Source organism: Girardinichthys multiradiatus, chromosome Y (genome assembly GCF_021462225.1).
Source record: "Girardinichthys multiradiatus isolate DD_20200921_A chromosome Y, DD_fGirMul_XY1, whole genome shotgun sequence".
NCBI lineage: Eukaryota > Metazoa > Chordata > Actinopteri > Cyprinodontiformes > Goodeidae > Girardinichthys > Girardinichthys multiradiatus.
In genome coordinates this window covers 27,397,522-27,412,832 of record NC_061818.1, presented here as the reverse complement: position 1 = coordinate 27,412,832, position 15,311 = coordinate 27,397,522, and the positions used below count along the sequence as shown (strand labels likewise).

Sequence of the window (15,311 nt, the reverse complement as noted above, 5' to 3'; positions counted from 1 at the left end):
ACAATAAATAAAATAAACAAAAGAAAGCTTAAAACACAAAGTCCCTTATTATACACTACTGATGTCAAATATGTATTGTACAAATCACAACAGAGTGCGAGATTGTGCAATAAGACAGTAATTGTTCTGATGGTGTGGCAGCTTGTTCTAAATTTTAGAAAGGTTTTTCTGAAAAGAAGAAATGCAAATAATGCTGAAGGAGGTCAGGACGAAGTTACCTCCAGGTGCTGAAGATGATGATAGACTCTCTTAACAGGCTAAGAAGAAGACAATGTAATAGATAAGACACAGTTGTTTCTATCAAACTTCCTAAGTCACCCTTATCTTTCAAGAATAGAGAAAATACCTTCGCAAAATAGTCATAATACATTTAGTTTTTTAATTGTAGCACTAATTGAAAACAAAAAGATTTTTATTTAAGAGAGGTCTAATTTATATCTAATATATATAATATTATGTGGTCCAAATTCAATTCAGATCATTCCAGTTTATTCTAATATATCATATAATTTTGTAATCAGTTTTATGGCTCTAACTATTTTTTTTGTGCTAATTTTAGAATTAATGATCTTACAAAGGTTTTTTTTTTTAATTATTACACTTTGAAATTGCTGATGCAACATGAAAATGAAAGTCTGAACCAGTATTTGTATACTGCATTCATATATTTTGTTCCCATTGTCCTCTCAGTCCTCATTAACACACCTTCTGATATTCATGGACTCTGATTGAAACATTGTAGCTGTCGGTCAGGATATTCCAAGCTCTTGCTTGGTTTCTTTTCGAACATCATACTTTTATAAGAGCTACGACTGTTTCAGCAATAACAATACTCAATGAATAGACTCTTAGGATACAAGGAGGTGTGTGGGTTGGGGCTTATGGAGAGATGCATCCAGAGCTTTAGTGATACTGAGGCAAGAAAAAAATGCACAAGAAAGTCTATTGAATGAAAAAATGAGTGTAGCTCTTTCACTACTTCTGCCCCATTTCCTCTGCTTTTACCTCTTCATCCGCCATGCTATACATGTTTGATATCCATCCACCGCAGCTCGGCAGATCCTCCTTTCATTTGCATTCCCTTGGGGCGCACTTCCATTAAAATCCCTCCTCTTTTTTGACACCTCCTCCCTTTCCTTCTGTTTCTTCAAATAGGTCTTTTTCCCTGGATTGGTCTTTCGGAGGGAGCCTTATTTATGGAGTAAGAACGCTGTCAAAAACAATGTGCATGTAAAGACAGAAATGTGTGCATATTAGTCAATAGTTGTGCATAAGTAAAATCCAAAAAGAGGTATTGTATATTTTCTCTGTAAGAATACAAAATAAAATGTTACAGCTTCAAGAAATTACAAACACAAAGTTCAAGTTTACAGTTGTGGTTTATTCTTTATGAATACAATATGCTATAACAGTTTGTGAATGCGATTTCTTTTCTTTGAGAATACGAATTTATATCAGCGACTTGGCATCACGTGATCTCAGGCTCAGAATATAGTGGGTGGAGTTATACAATGATGTACAGTAGGTGGCAGTATGCACCTCTGAATTTGTTGCGAACCGCCAGCAGAAGAAGAAGAAGCAGCACTAGCGCCAAAAGAACAGACCAAGAAACTACGCAACAAAGCCAGGTAATGTTAAAAAGTTTATATATGTCTTAATGTCGTTAATATATGCTCTTGGTCCATCATCTTGGCACTAGTGCTGGTGCTTCTTCTTCTCTTCTGCTGGCGGTTCGCAACAAATTCAGAGCTGCATACTGCCACCTACTGTACATCATTGTATAACTCCACCCACTATATTCTGAGCCTGAGATCACGTGATGCCAAGTCGCTGATGTAAATTCGTATTCTCAAAGAAAAGAAATTGCATTCACAAACTGTTATAGCATATTGTATTCATAAAGAATAAACCACAACTGTAGACTTGAACTTTGTGTTTGTAATTTCTTGAAGCTGTAACATTTTATTTTGTATTCTTACAGAGAAAATATACAATACCTCTTTTGGATTTTACTTATGCACAACTATTGACTAATATGCACACATTTCCGTCTTTACATACACTGTTTTTGACAACATTCTTACCCCATACTTATTCCCCACTGACTACGCAGCCTGTCCCCGCTCTCCCTGAGTCAGTAATAAACACATTGCCTCTAATACACAGTCCATTACAAGAGTTCTGATGTTCCATCTGCACTGAGACGGCACAATGGTATCATTATTTAAACAGCTCGGCTGCTGCAGCAAGCAAGACACTACAATGCCAGAGCTCCAGCCTTAACTCACCCACCCCAGTAAATGCAGAAATGTTGGGATGATTTGACCTCACTGTGCTGCTGTAGTTGTAACAAGCTTAACAATATTATCCATCCAGAATGACTGCTTCTGTGTTAGCATTACAGTAGGCTCTCTTCCCACTGGGGCAGGGACCTTGTGGGCAGCTGAGCATCAATGCAAATGGAATGAAATCAGGTTGTTGTGATGGAATAATAACTAATGCTATTATCCTGTCTTTGGTAGCAACAGCCATACAAAAAAGGATTATAGAGATTAGTGATATGCAGGCCTAACTGAAGAATAACTGACTCGGTTGGGAGAGCAGAACTTTATCCAACAGTATATTGTATTTTCTGCAGTTTGGGTTATTGTGAGAGGCTTTTTGTGTACAGTACACATTTTTTGTGTAGTAGTGCATTAATTTCTGACCAAAACATTTTTCTACGCTTACTCTTTTAAAACACAGATAGCATTCATTTTCAAATGTTTTTTTTAAACCACGTGCTTGATTCATGCAAAAAGAGGACTCTTCCCTGTTAAAATGAAAAATTTGATCATATAAAAAATGAGAGCGTGATCAATATTTATAAGCTTTTTCCACATTTAAAGTGACATTTATTCTGCAAAATGCAAGTAAAAACAAATGAGTTAGGTGGGGAACAGTAAAAAAAAAAAATTAGTTGCATAAGTCTGCACACCCTTAGACCTTCTCATTGTACTAAGGTACCGGTCAGGAGAAATTTGCAAAATGTACAGCATCATATATATGCTGGTAAGAAGCCAACAGCAACAGTAATGGAGCAGCAGGAGGTCTGGTTGTGTTTTGCATGTGAAAGCAAGGTCCAGTGTATGTCTAAGATAATGAGTAGGGTTTCAAGACAGGGACTTTTTGTCCAAACAAAATAATTAGACCTGGTTATAATCCCCCAAAACCTTGTCCTCAATAAAACATGTTTAAGTGTTATTTACTTTAGATGGAATGGGATTTTTATCATGTTGGATGAAATTTTAAACAGTTTTGAACCAAAACCTGCAGCTTTACAGCAGAAACTCACCTGAAGTGGGCTGTGGTTCAGATATGTCCTCAATAATTAGTGAACTTTTGCTAGGCAGAGTGATGAAATATTGCTAAAACGGTAAGTGGGCTGTCAACAGACTCGTACAAAAGAAGACTAAATGTTGAAACTGAATCAAAAGTTGCTTCAACAAAGTTTTAGTTTATGGATGTGTATATGTAAGCCACATATTGATTTGTAAAGGATAAATGTCCCATTAGAAGTGTAAAAGTAAGTTTTAAAACATTTAATATGACACTTTTGAGTGACTCTGTATGTTGTGTTCAAATTTTTAATTTAGCTGTTATTAAATTGGCATCCTGTCAGGAAGGTTTGACAGTAAAAACACATCCTTCCACTCATTAAACTCTAGATGGTATTTAATGTTATATTCCTGTATACCTGCTATATTTTAAATTGAAAAGTAGGATAATTACAATCACTTTGTGGGTGATTACTTTTATGGAGGTGAAGAAGTAATTAATTAATTCATTCTCATGCTCATTTATTGTTACACTTTCTTGTATTGCTCCCTCTTGCCTAACTCCAGAGAGTACAAAAGAGTATCAGGTGTGACAAAGCTTCAGCGCTGATGACTCAGAGGGAGAATTACTTGGCGGCCGCCAAGCAGAGCAAAGGAATTTCATTCCTTGCAGTTTCAACTTATTCTACTACTACACTTCACTAAAGATGGTTCTCTAGAAACAATATTTCTCTCAGACATGAGTGATACTACATTTTTACAGGGCTGAGTTAAAGAAAAATGCTGCTGTTTTCTGTTTACTCCAATTTAACGAGGCTGTTTGAATTTATTTTTTTTATTTGATTACAAATATTTAATGCAGGATTTTGGCTCACTTTCTGATTTGTAAGTCAATGATTGCCATTCAGTTTTGCATGCCTCACCATGTCGGTTGCTAGGAGGCAGTCATTTTCTTCATAGCGGGAGCTTTGCTACTGAACCAACTATTGTTGATGCATCTGAGGCACAAACATCAATCCTAATAACATGGCAAATTCTGTCGCTTCATCGTCACATTTAAAGACTTCTTTCCTGCATGAAATAAAACTGACCGTCCCAATCTATTACTGTCAAGTCTAAAAATCAATTAAGTGTTTTCCCAAAGGAATATATTTGTGCTTTTGTTTTCCTAATCAAAGATTTGCCTCCCATTGCCCTGCATGATTTTAAGTCAGTCTAAAGGACTTCATGAATATTTTTGGGAAGTTCTTAGAATAGATTTTGCTTTAAAAACAAAAGTGTTAGTACACTGAGCAACACACCCATGCAGAGTCAATTCAGTTATCAAAATATGATCTCAGCTTTGCAAGGAGGAGGAAACTGAGAAAAGAGCCAAAGCCTGCAGCTTTAAGGGTTACAGCAACTTCTCCAATTATGTATCAAAACAGTGTAAGTAAACCTTTTGCTCTCCTCTTGTTTCTCTCTCGCTAATGTTAAAACATACTTTAGCTTGGAAAATGTTTCCAAACATCACATCCCCTGGACATGAAAAATGGTCTTTTAAAAATTAGAACAAACATAATTGATTATGCATCAACATTTATTATTTTTTTAAGAATGCCGCTGTCAAGTTAAGGCCTACCCCCATATAAAATAAATATTTTTCCCCCATTCAATGCCAGTTGAATTACAGTTTAGAGGGTTCTTTTTTTTTTTTTTTTAGAAAAAACACTGTCAAATGTAGATTTTGTTATTATCTGAGGATTGGAGTGTCAAAATTAGCAACAAGACTGATGTAATGTCGCTAAAAAGTTGCCAATAAGGTATCACTTTCTTTTTCCATATTTACAATTTGACAGATTTACATAATTGATCTTCACCTTGTGGAAATAATGACCATACATTTTATGACAACACAAGAGCATGAAATGAACACAAATCAAATTGCAATGGTAGGTTGTGTTTGTCTGTTGCAATTAATTGAACAAAATAATACAGAAGAGACACTGGTTGCCCTGCTTTGTTTAAAAGAAAAAGACTTGAAGAAAAAACAAAATATTAATGGCAAAAAAGAAAATACAATTGGGAAACATTTATGGCACTTATGTCAAAGGAACAATTATGCAAAAGTGAAATATATATTTAAAAATGCCCAGGGAGACAGGAGGGGAACACAAAGCTTTTTAGTCCTCCCTCTATGGCTGGAGAGGGTATGTGACTGTTCTTGATGACCATGTCTGCCAAAGCAAGCAGATCCTAATCACAGTGATTATCATAATGATCCAATAGAAAAGGATAATGAAGTTATTTGCTTTGGATCAAGGCAGCCTGTAAATTAATGGCTAACAAAACAAAGCATAGGATCAGAAACAAGATGACAGAGCAGTGTGGCCAAGTGTGACTCTGTCACCATTTTATTTAGACAATCACAGGTTTTTCTTTGTGTTGTTACAGCTGACTGTCATTTGCCTACTTCCCTGATCCTCTTCAGTTCAGCCTCCTGACCTTTTTACCGTTGCTTTAAAATTGCTTTTCCATTCTCCCATTTTGCTCACGACTTATAGGGACATGACGTTCTGCTCCATTAAAAGAGAAACATTGATGATAATAACAGTGGATGTGATCAGTGTAAAAGGTCAGCTCGTGGCCTTGGGCATCTAACATTCTTTGGTAGGGAGAGCAGGACTGGTGAGGACACCAATCTTACGCCCCCTAAAGACTCCTAACCTCCATGCACACTCCTCCACCAAGAGGCAGACTGACTTATAAACAAGAAAGAGTAAACCCTTCTTTCATTGCTTTTTTCTTTTTTACTCTTTCTTTTCTCACTTATCTGTTTTTGTAATATAGCTCACTTATTTTCTCACATTTATGTCTTACACAGAATACAATCAATACAGTTCTTGTCCTTATTGCCTGTTATACAGAATTTGTTTCTTTGTTCACCCCCTTATTTCTCTATTCATTGTCATTCATTCACACATCCTCTCATGCAACCACAGTAGACTGAATGTTTTGTAATGTAACCTTGTTTTTTCAAAACTCAAAATGGAGTCAATGTGTCCACTGTGCACTTTTTTTCTGGTTCCCACCTCTTCACTCTCAGCCAGCCAGCCAGTCACTCTCATCTCTTTTTTTCTCTGCCATCTTCAGAGACCACTGTTTTGGAGTATAGTGAAAACCTTTTCAACACTCCTATTAAAGTAATATCAGATGGAAAGTTAAAGTAAAAAATCTGACAAAGAATCCATGCCTTTGCAGTGTTATATTGCACGTCTTTTGCTGTTTGTTTAGAGCTTTTCCACTTATCTTTGTCTCCCCTGCTGTCCTTCTGAACATGTGGTCTTCCGGCTATTATTCACAGGGAATGCTTACAAATAAACTCATATTAGGGCAGAATCTTCATTAGTGTAGAAGATGTGCCTGAGTTGAACATTTCCTAGAAATAAATGCTGATGTAAAGAACAGCTGCTGCAGTCAGCTTTGTTCTGCTTGCCTTGAATCTCCTCCTGTTTAGTGTCTGCAGCTCTCTCTCTTTCTGTCTTGCTTGTACTTTACAACGTTCAACATATTAATCCGTGCAATAACACCCAGGCAGGTTGCTGATTGTTCTGGCATTGCCACTAGGGAGGAGGTTAAATATAAGGTCATAAAAAGGAGGGGCTGCAGAGTTCAAAGGAAAGCCAAATCAGGGATGATGATGTAGAGTTGGAAGAAACCACTTAGTTATACAAAAATGTCCATCTTTGCTTCATGTGGAGTGAAATACAGACATGATTGCAAATACATAAATTAAAGTTACAGGAGGGATAATAATCCCAAGCAACACATTTATATATGGTTGACATTTATAATCTGGGCTAAAACTATTGTAAAATGTTTTTGCGTTATAATTGTTATTGTGTCATGCAACCAAACTAACAGTATACAAATTGGTATATTTTCCTCTTCCTACATCGTTAACCCTTTGATTCATACATGATTAGAATAACCATTTCAGGTATTTTTGAGGTTTGTGTATTATTGCCCCAAACATAATGAAACATATCAAGCAGGGTTTTTAATTTTTTGGTTTTAAATTTGAAATTGGATAGTTATGCAAGAAATATGAACATATTGTACACAGAATAACAGCTTTATATAGATTCATTAATATCTATGTCACTCAAAAAATAAAAGTATAATAACTCATACAGTGGTTCTGGATCCAGTTATTTCAAAATGAAGCTTTAAATAAAAAAATGAAGAAATGCCTCAACTAAAGCATTTTAGAAGAAAAATTTATTTTAGACATTTTAGAGTGCTGCTGAGGTATAAAAATTCAATAATAAAACATCCTTTGTTAAGCTTCGCATTTTCTTGTACATGTTGCAAGAAACTGTTGTCAATAGGTAAAATCTAGTGTTCAGATCTGTTGTAGTTCTTCCAGGCATAGATTCAAAAATGTGTTGGTAACATTCCCCAAAGATTTTGATCCATATTGACACGACGCCACCTGGTTACTGCAGGTTTCTTGGCTGCATATCTATAATGGGAATCCATTGTAACACATCCCAAAGGTGTTCGATTAGATGGAGACCTGACAAAGGTGGAGGCCATTGGACCACAGGGAACTCAATGTCCTTTTGAAGAAAACAGTTTGAGACAATTTTAGCTTTGTAAGATGAGGTGGTGCATTTTTCAGCTGAAGTAGCCATCAGAAAATGGGAATGCTATGGTCATAAAGGAATAGACAGGGTGAGGAACAGTACTCAGATAGGCTGTAGTGTTTATTCAAACTGTGCCAAGGAAATATGAAGACTACTTTAAACCTAAATCTGCCACATGTCTGAATTATTTTGGGCTCAACTGTATATAGGCACCAGTGACCAGAGTGGGATAAATGAAATAACTATGGTGAACACCTAGATTCTAATGAGAAGCTGCCTTTTTTCCACATACTGGTCTTCAAGTATTCTATGAGAATGTAGGTTGACAAGGATCATAAATACAAAACCAAGATGATCATTATTTATTGGCCAAATTGTTTAATGTCCGTTGCTAAGGTTCAAAATGTTGTACACTGTATGCATAAATATTTTTACCTAAGAATCTTTGTAATTGTCTGTTTCATATAACACTCTTGAAACAACCACATACCTAATTAAGAGCATTCCACTTTGAAGTAAATGAATGCAAGAATGTGCGAGATACAGCTCAATCAAAGTTTGTAAATGTTGATGTGTGCACAAACTTCTATTACCTCCTATAATTAAATAAAGAGGCAAACTTACCTTGAATTCATGCTCAAATTTTGTCCCAAACACACACATCCAGGCCAATCTGTCTGTTTCATCAGCAAACTCAGCAGGAGGAGTATTAGCTATAACAACACCATCTTTCTGGTTATCTGTCTTTCAGCCCCTGCAGGCTGTACTGTCAAAGAATCAGAGCTCAAGTTCCAGAAATTGATTTATATCATTAGGCAAATGAGATGTGTGAGCCCTTCAGCACTGCTGACTATGTCATCACTTTTCACTGCCTCAAACTGTATTTGTGGCCATGCTGGTAAACAGGCACAGCGGACACATATTTTTTTCTGGAATACAACTCTTTTAATAAGCTTCCAAACATATGTAGCATGTCTGATTCAATAATGCATCTAAACACTTCAGAATGATGAGCTGGTGGTGTCAACAGCTGTTTCCATCACCTCTTACTTAAATTGGCTTCAGCTCTGTCACCTGATCAAGGTACTTAACCATCGCAGGATAAACCAACTCTTTTCTTTTTCTCTCTCACTACAATGTCAACTGCATTATACCACTTCTGAGCCTCTTAGCTTTACTCAGTCCTGAGTTTTTACATATTGCACTGATAAAAGTGGTGTAAGACAGGATTATAGACAGTGATAGAGAAGAATAAAAGCAGAATGACTCCTATGTATTCTTATAGCCCCCTTTTCATTGTTTATAATTTTTAACCTGTTGTTTTTAACCTTTCTGTCTACAGGGTCACCCTCAGAGAGGGTTTGAGCTGAGGAAATTCCACCCCACTCACCCGTGCCTGCTGACCACCTTTAGGCTTTAGTGTCATCCTTTTGCCTGGGTCCCTGCTAAGCTTCAAACATGGCTCTTGCGATCTGGATCATCTTGAGCTGTTCTGTGGCTTTTAGTAATATTGCTCCATCCTCTCAGGGTAGGTTTTATCTCCATGGTGTAATATTTCTCTTATATTAAAAATCCTGTGAAAAAGTGTTTGCCCCCTTTCAATTTTTTTCTGTTGCTTTTTTGTCAAACCTAAATGTTTCAGATCATCAAACACTATTTAATATTAGACAAAGACAATCTGAGTAAATGCAAAATGCAATTTTCAAATAATAAATGTATTTATTGAGAGAAAAAAGCTAGGGGTCAAGCATGAGTGGCCTGTTTAATCATGCGGCGTTCAGAATCTGAATCGGATTTAAGTCAAAGACTTTGACTAGGTCACTCTAAAACTTTTTGTTTCATATCATTTATTTTGAGTTGTTCAGTGGACTTTTTGTAGTGTTTCCGATCATTATCTTGCTGCATAACCCAAGTGTACTTACGTTCAGATATTCTGGAGGTTTTGGGCTTTGAGCTGAATGGATGTAATTTTTGCCCAGTCTTTTTCTTATTGTTCAGTTATGAACATTGACCTTAACCGAGACAATTGAAGGTCTGCAGTGCTTTAGATGCTGTTCTGGGTTGTTTTGTGACCACTTGGACGAGACATCAATGCGCTCTTGGAGTCATTTGAGTGGGCCAACCACTTCTGGGGACATTCACCTCTGTTCCATGTTTCCTCCATTTGTGTATTATGTCTTTCACTGCTGTTTGTTTTCCCAAAGCCTTAAAATGGCTTGTAACCCTTTCAAGTCTGATAGATGTCAAGGACTTTGTTTCTCATCTGTTCTTGAATTTCTTTTGATCAGCGCATGATGCATTGCTATTTCAGATATTCTATCCTACTTCATGTTGTCAGACAGGTTCTGTTTAAATCTGGGTGTGGCTGGTGAAATTGAAGCAAAAAATGGTTAATTTACAAATTAATGATTTTTCAAAGGAGGGGTGGTTACTTTTTCACATAGGGCCTGGTTAGTTAGAATAACTATTCTCTAAAAACATGAAATTTGTATTTGAAAACTGCTTTTTGTCTTTATTTGGGTTATCTTTGTCTAATTTCAAAGCTTGTTTGATAATCTCAAACATTTGAAAGTGACCAAAGGGAAAAACAATTTTTATAGCTTTGGAAGCTAAATAAAGCTTGTACCTGTTATTTTGTAAATAAAATGTGTTTATAATGTGTCTATTCCCTGAGTTACCTTGCAATGCTGGGTAGAAGCTCCTAAGCACTTTTCCCTGTTGTAGCTCTGATGGAATTATTGCAAATGAAAATGTAATATTTATATGTTAGCTCTTTGATGAAGGTTGTAAGCATATTGACTTGCTGACCAGGGTAGAAAAGCTGTACTTCATTAACTGTTTCTCATGTGAGACGGAGCGAGGATGTGTGTGCAAGGTGGGAAGTGATGTGAGAGTGTCAATAACATTTCTTCTCATCTTGGTGTGAGTTGGAGCGTGGCAAGAGAATAGGAGGGAATCCGTGCATGTAATGGTGCCATATGTGTGACCTCCTTGAATGTGCCATGTACCATAAGATATTGCATTTTCTGTGTGCGTGCGCGCGTCGTTGTAAGCTTGGCAGCAGGTGACCTGGTTGGGCTCAAGTGATGCTGGTGGGTGTGTGTGTATATGTGTCTGAAGATGTGTATGAGAGACTGAGTGGAGATTGCAGAGAGGATGAAAAGGAGGGGCTGTTGAGTGTCCTGCTAGTGGCCCGCCACACAGATAGCAGCACACCATCTGCTGTATGATCTCAGTCGGCTCCGTGCCAGCAATCTGCTGGGTGATGGACAGCTGGGATGGAGAGGAGGGGCTTCGGCAAGTCAGGGTCACCACATGGAGTAGTGACGAAGGCGGAGTTTAAGAACATGCAGGGGAAAGAGAGTGAAATTAAAATGTGTTTATATTCACTTGTGTAAGTATTGGCTTCATCATTCTCTTGGTGAGCGCTCTGATTTGGAAGCTTAATTTCTTATTTGAGTAGGTACTGTTCTTTCCATCTTAATTTGGCTGCTTTCTAAAAATTGGATTTGCATCCATTCTGCCTCACTCCATTTGTTCTCTGGTATTATGTGCATGGCTGTGAGTATTTGTGTGAAGATAAGCCTAAAATTTCTGCATGACCGAGCTCTTCGGGATTATTAATAATGCATTAATAAATCAATTGAATATTATCTCTATTAAGCCCAGGAGCACAGGAACAGCATTTGGTTTGATGAAGTTAAGATTTCTTTTAAAATAAATAATGGTACATGATCACGCACACCCACACTGTTGTGGTGCTCAGAATATTGGCAGTCAAAGTTTGGCAGAGAGTCATTGTCTCTATTGTAGTGTGACCAGAGGAGCGAGAGAAAATAAAAAGAAAAAAAAAAACAGAAAAACAAGGGAAGTAGGTCCTAAAGGAAAGGAACAGGGTTTTGATGTGATGAGAGCTGTGGAAATCAGTCTCAGACTAATCAAAGCTCATTTGAAAACTGACATGAGCATCACACATGGCTTCACTATTTAATGTGTACTCTCCCTTGGTGCTCTCTCTGACTAATCTGCCAGGCTTTAACCCCACTCTGCTCCTGGCTGCACAGTCTAATATTTACCACTAACTCTCACATATTTATTCTCCTCTTAAATCTGCTCTTTAGTAAAAAAAATATCCCAAACCAGCATGAGCTTTGTAGGAATACTTCTTTCCCACAAACCCCATCTTGTATCATGAAAATATATCCACTTAAATCACTGTAGTTCATTATTTTTCCCATAAACGCAGGAGCTCCATGAAGCTGTAAAATCTGTTGGTATTCTCAGGAAATTCAGTCAGAATCATAGCTGTATCTACAAATCCCTCCCAGCTATGTGCACCCAGCAGAATCAATATCAGACGGACACAAATACTTTTCCCCCTTTATGTTACATCTGCAAACATTAATGTATTACTTGGATTTTATGTCAAAGATTAATACAGACTAGCACATAATTGTGACGAGGAAAATGATTTGAGGTTTAAATTTTACTATTAAATTTACTATTCAAATATAAATGTGAAATGTGTGCTGTGCAGTGGTCAATGCTTTGGAGAACAACCTTTGCGGCAAGCCTTTTAGGGGGCGTCTCTGCCTATTCTTTTTTTAAAATATTGCTCACGCTTATAGTAATTTTGGATGAACATTTCTTGCCACAAATGAGGGTTTGCTGTGTCCCCTTATGGCAAACTGCAAACAAGACGTCTTACATCATTTCTTAATCAGTGGCTCTTTTGTTGCCACTCTTTCATTAAAGCCAGATTTGAGTATGAATATTGGTGATCTTATCAACTGATTCTTCCACCTGACCTTTGGATCTCTGCTCTCCACCAGAGTTACCATGGGCTTCTTGGCTGCTTCTCTTTAAAGTCCTCTATGTGATGTCCAGAGCTTAAGATATAGTCTTATAAACTAACTTTGCTTGAAACATAATCAGAACCATATTCCTGACCTGTTTGTGTTTAGTCATTGGTCTTAATGATAGTGTTTGTTCATGAATGTTCTCTAATAAAAACTCTGAGGCCTTTACAGAACAGTTGTATTCATACTGAGGTGGTGGCACTGGATTTTATTTCAGTGTATCAAAATCGAGGGGCTTTATACAAATCATGCCATTCTTTTGTGATGTTTACTTTAAAAATATATCATTCTATCACATAATTATGTTCTACTTTGCCTATGTCTGACATATAAAATCCATATGAAATCGATTGAAGTTTGTGGTTGTAACATGACAAAATGTGAAGGACATGAATACTTTTACAAGGCTTTGTACCTTGACAAAGTGAATGTCATACTGACTTGATGCTTGAGAATGTACCCTACTTGATGCACTGTGCCAATGATGTAAAAACCCATTAGGCTTGCTTAATGTGGCAGGCACAGGAGGCAGCTGTGCTTTACGTGATGAAGCCCTGACACAGAACTTTCATTTACAAAAGCATTGGTGTAAACATGGGGGTTTGTATTTATGTGCACTAGTGACGGCAGGCAAACTATTACGGGACAATTTGTACTTTCTTCCTTTCAAACTGTAAATGTAATTTTGCAAACCCTCCCTATGCTGGATATTTGCAAGTACAGCTTGTATGTGGATGTGTAGTGACGTGCACCCACAGCCGACTAGGTGTGGGTCCAAGTGTGTGCTTGTGCCAGTTATACGTTGATGCCAGTGCCAGATGACTGGTTGAATCTGTTCTCATCTCCCCTGTATTTAAGCCTTTGCTCTAAGATCAGTCGTGTGGAAAGGCCCCTGGCCCTTAAGTGCACAGGCAGACATTTTTTATCGGTCTACCCCTCCACTCTCCTGCTTTTTTCTTCCCATGCTCATTCCCCTGAACAGCAGCTATTATTTAAAGATGTGGGACTAGCTGTTTTTAAACATCTTTTCGACAAAGTGCCTGCTTCCCCAACTGTCTGTAGTCAGTGACATAATGTCTGGATGCAGCTTGATCTCAGTGTTTTATTTTGCTCTCTGTAAGGCAGGGATAATCTGCTATTTCTCATTTAAGTGCAAAGTGAAGAATTAATCACACCCTTCTAAAGCTGCACAATGTATTCAAACACAGTTGTAATCGCAATATCAGTGTATCCCATATAACAATTGGAAAGGATTGCCTGGACTCAGTATTTGGTAGAATTTTATATTTCACGTGTCATTATTGCAAATTCTGCATGTCTGTAATAGATGTGGCGTGTTCACTGGAGATTTTATCTGGCTCTAACGAATACACTTTATGGACGTTTGAAGTGGCTCAGATTTTCAAGCTCACAAAAAATGGTGAGCACATTGTGATGGAGTGGCAGAGAATAAAGAAAATGGATACATCATAACTGATACTGTCAATGCAATATTAAGCAATAGTATGGCTCTACACTCTTCCCATGCCTGGGCAGCCAAAGAGTTAAAATTTAGAAAGAAGACCCATAAAAACTCTGACCTTAAACAACACTAAATATTGAATTTTTAGACTTAAAATAGGCTTTTGTTCTGCTACTAAAGTTTCCAACCTTTGACCTATTCACAAATGCATAAGAACCAAGTCGCCAGCTGCAATAGCAATACAATCCAGATAAATTCAATAAAGTTGTGATGCCCATAAACTTACTACATGCACTTAGGTCCTTTATCAAAATCCTTACTGCCTTAAGGTATGGTATGTTAAAAAAAATCTGAATCAGGTAAAACCTAAAAGAATCTTTTATTAAAAAGAATTCTTTAATTTAAAAATTGTATCTGATCCTGTTGTAAAATTGTTGCTTTTCTGTATGAATTTTATGTGTCCTGATAGACTGAATTAAAATCATGCATATGTTTCCTCATTCTAGGAGTGACATCTTCACTAATGATACACTTTTTTTCCTGGAAAAATGAACACAGTTATCACGTTTTATAGCTAATTCACTGCAAATTTTCCTTTTCAAATAAAACAATAAATTAGATGTTGACTTCAGCTGCCAGCGGTCTAATAATATGCAAAACTTCTTTTCCCCGCTGTGTCTTTGTTCTTGCATCTCTAGGGATTGATTTTGTCAGCAAAGTATTCTCTCAAACAAAATAACACAACATAGCTACTAGATTTAAGTTGTTTTCGTAAGTATTTGAGGTGTTGATGCAAAATCAAGTTGATTATAAAATTATACAACTATAATCTGTACAGTCCTGTTTATTTTTCTTGTTATTGATCAAAGCCTGAACTGACTGGTTGTGTTTCTGCATACAAATAGAAACACAGATTTTGCCTAAAAATGGCCTAAAAATATGTTTCAATATGGTGTTTTCTTTCCTAAAGCTGAAATCCACATGCTTTAGAGCCACTAAATGGGCTTGTGAATATTGCACATCAACTGGATATTTCAGTAAAGAA

At 36.9% G+C, this 15,311-nt stretch overlaps 2 protein-coding genes across 5 annotated transcripts in view; one reads left to right on the top strand and one right to left on the bottom strand.

Moving 5' to 3' along the window:
- LOC124864970 overlaps positions 1 to 15,311 on the bottom strand; it is a 458,718-nt gene that overhangs the window by 164,877 nt on the left and 278,530 nt on the right. The window lies entirely within an intron of this gene.
- The window catches only part of LOC124864972 (adhesion G protein-coupled receptor L1-like), a 124,971-nt gene that overhangs the window by 39,197 nt on the left and 70,463 nt on the right, over positions 1 to 15,311 (top strand). For all 3 annotated transcript variants that reach the window (XM_047359927.1, XM_047359928.1, XM_047359929.1), the window contains exon 2: positions 9,288 to 9,473. In XM_047359927.1, the coding sequence (XP_047215883.1) occupies positions 9,404 to 9,473 (70 nt within the window). In that variant the 5' untranslated portion in view covers positions 9,288 to 9,403. The remainder of the gene's footprint in view (positions 1 to 9,287; positions 9,474 to 15,311) is intronic.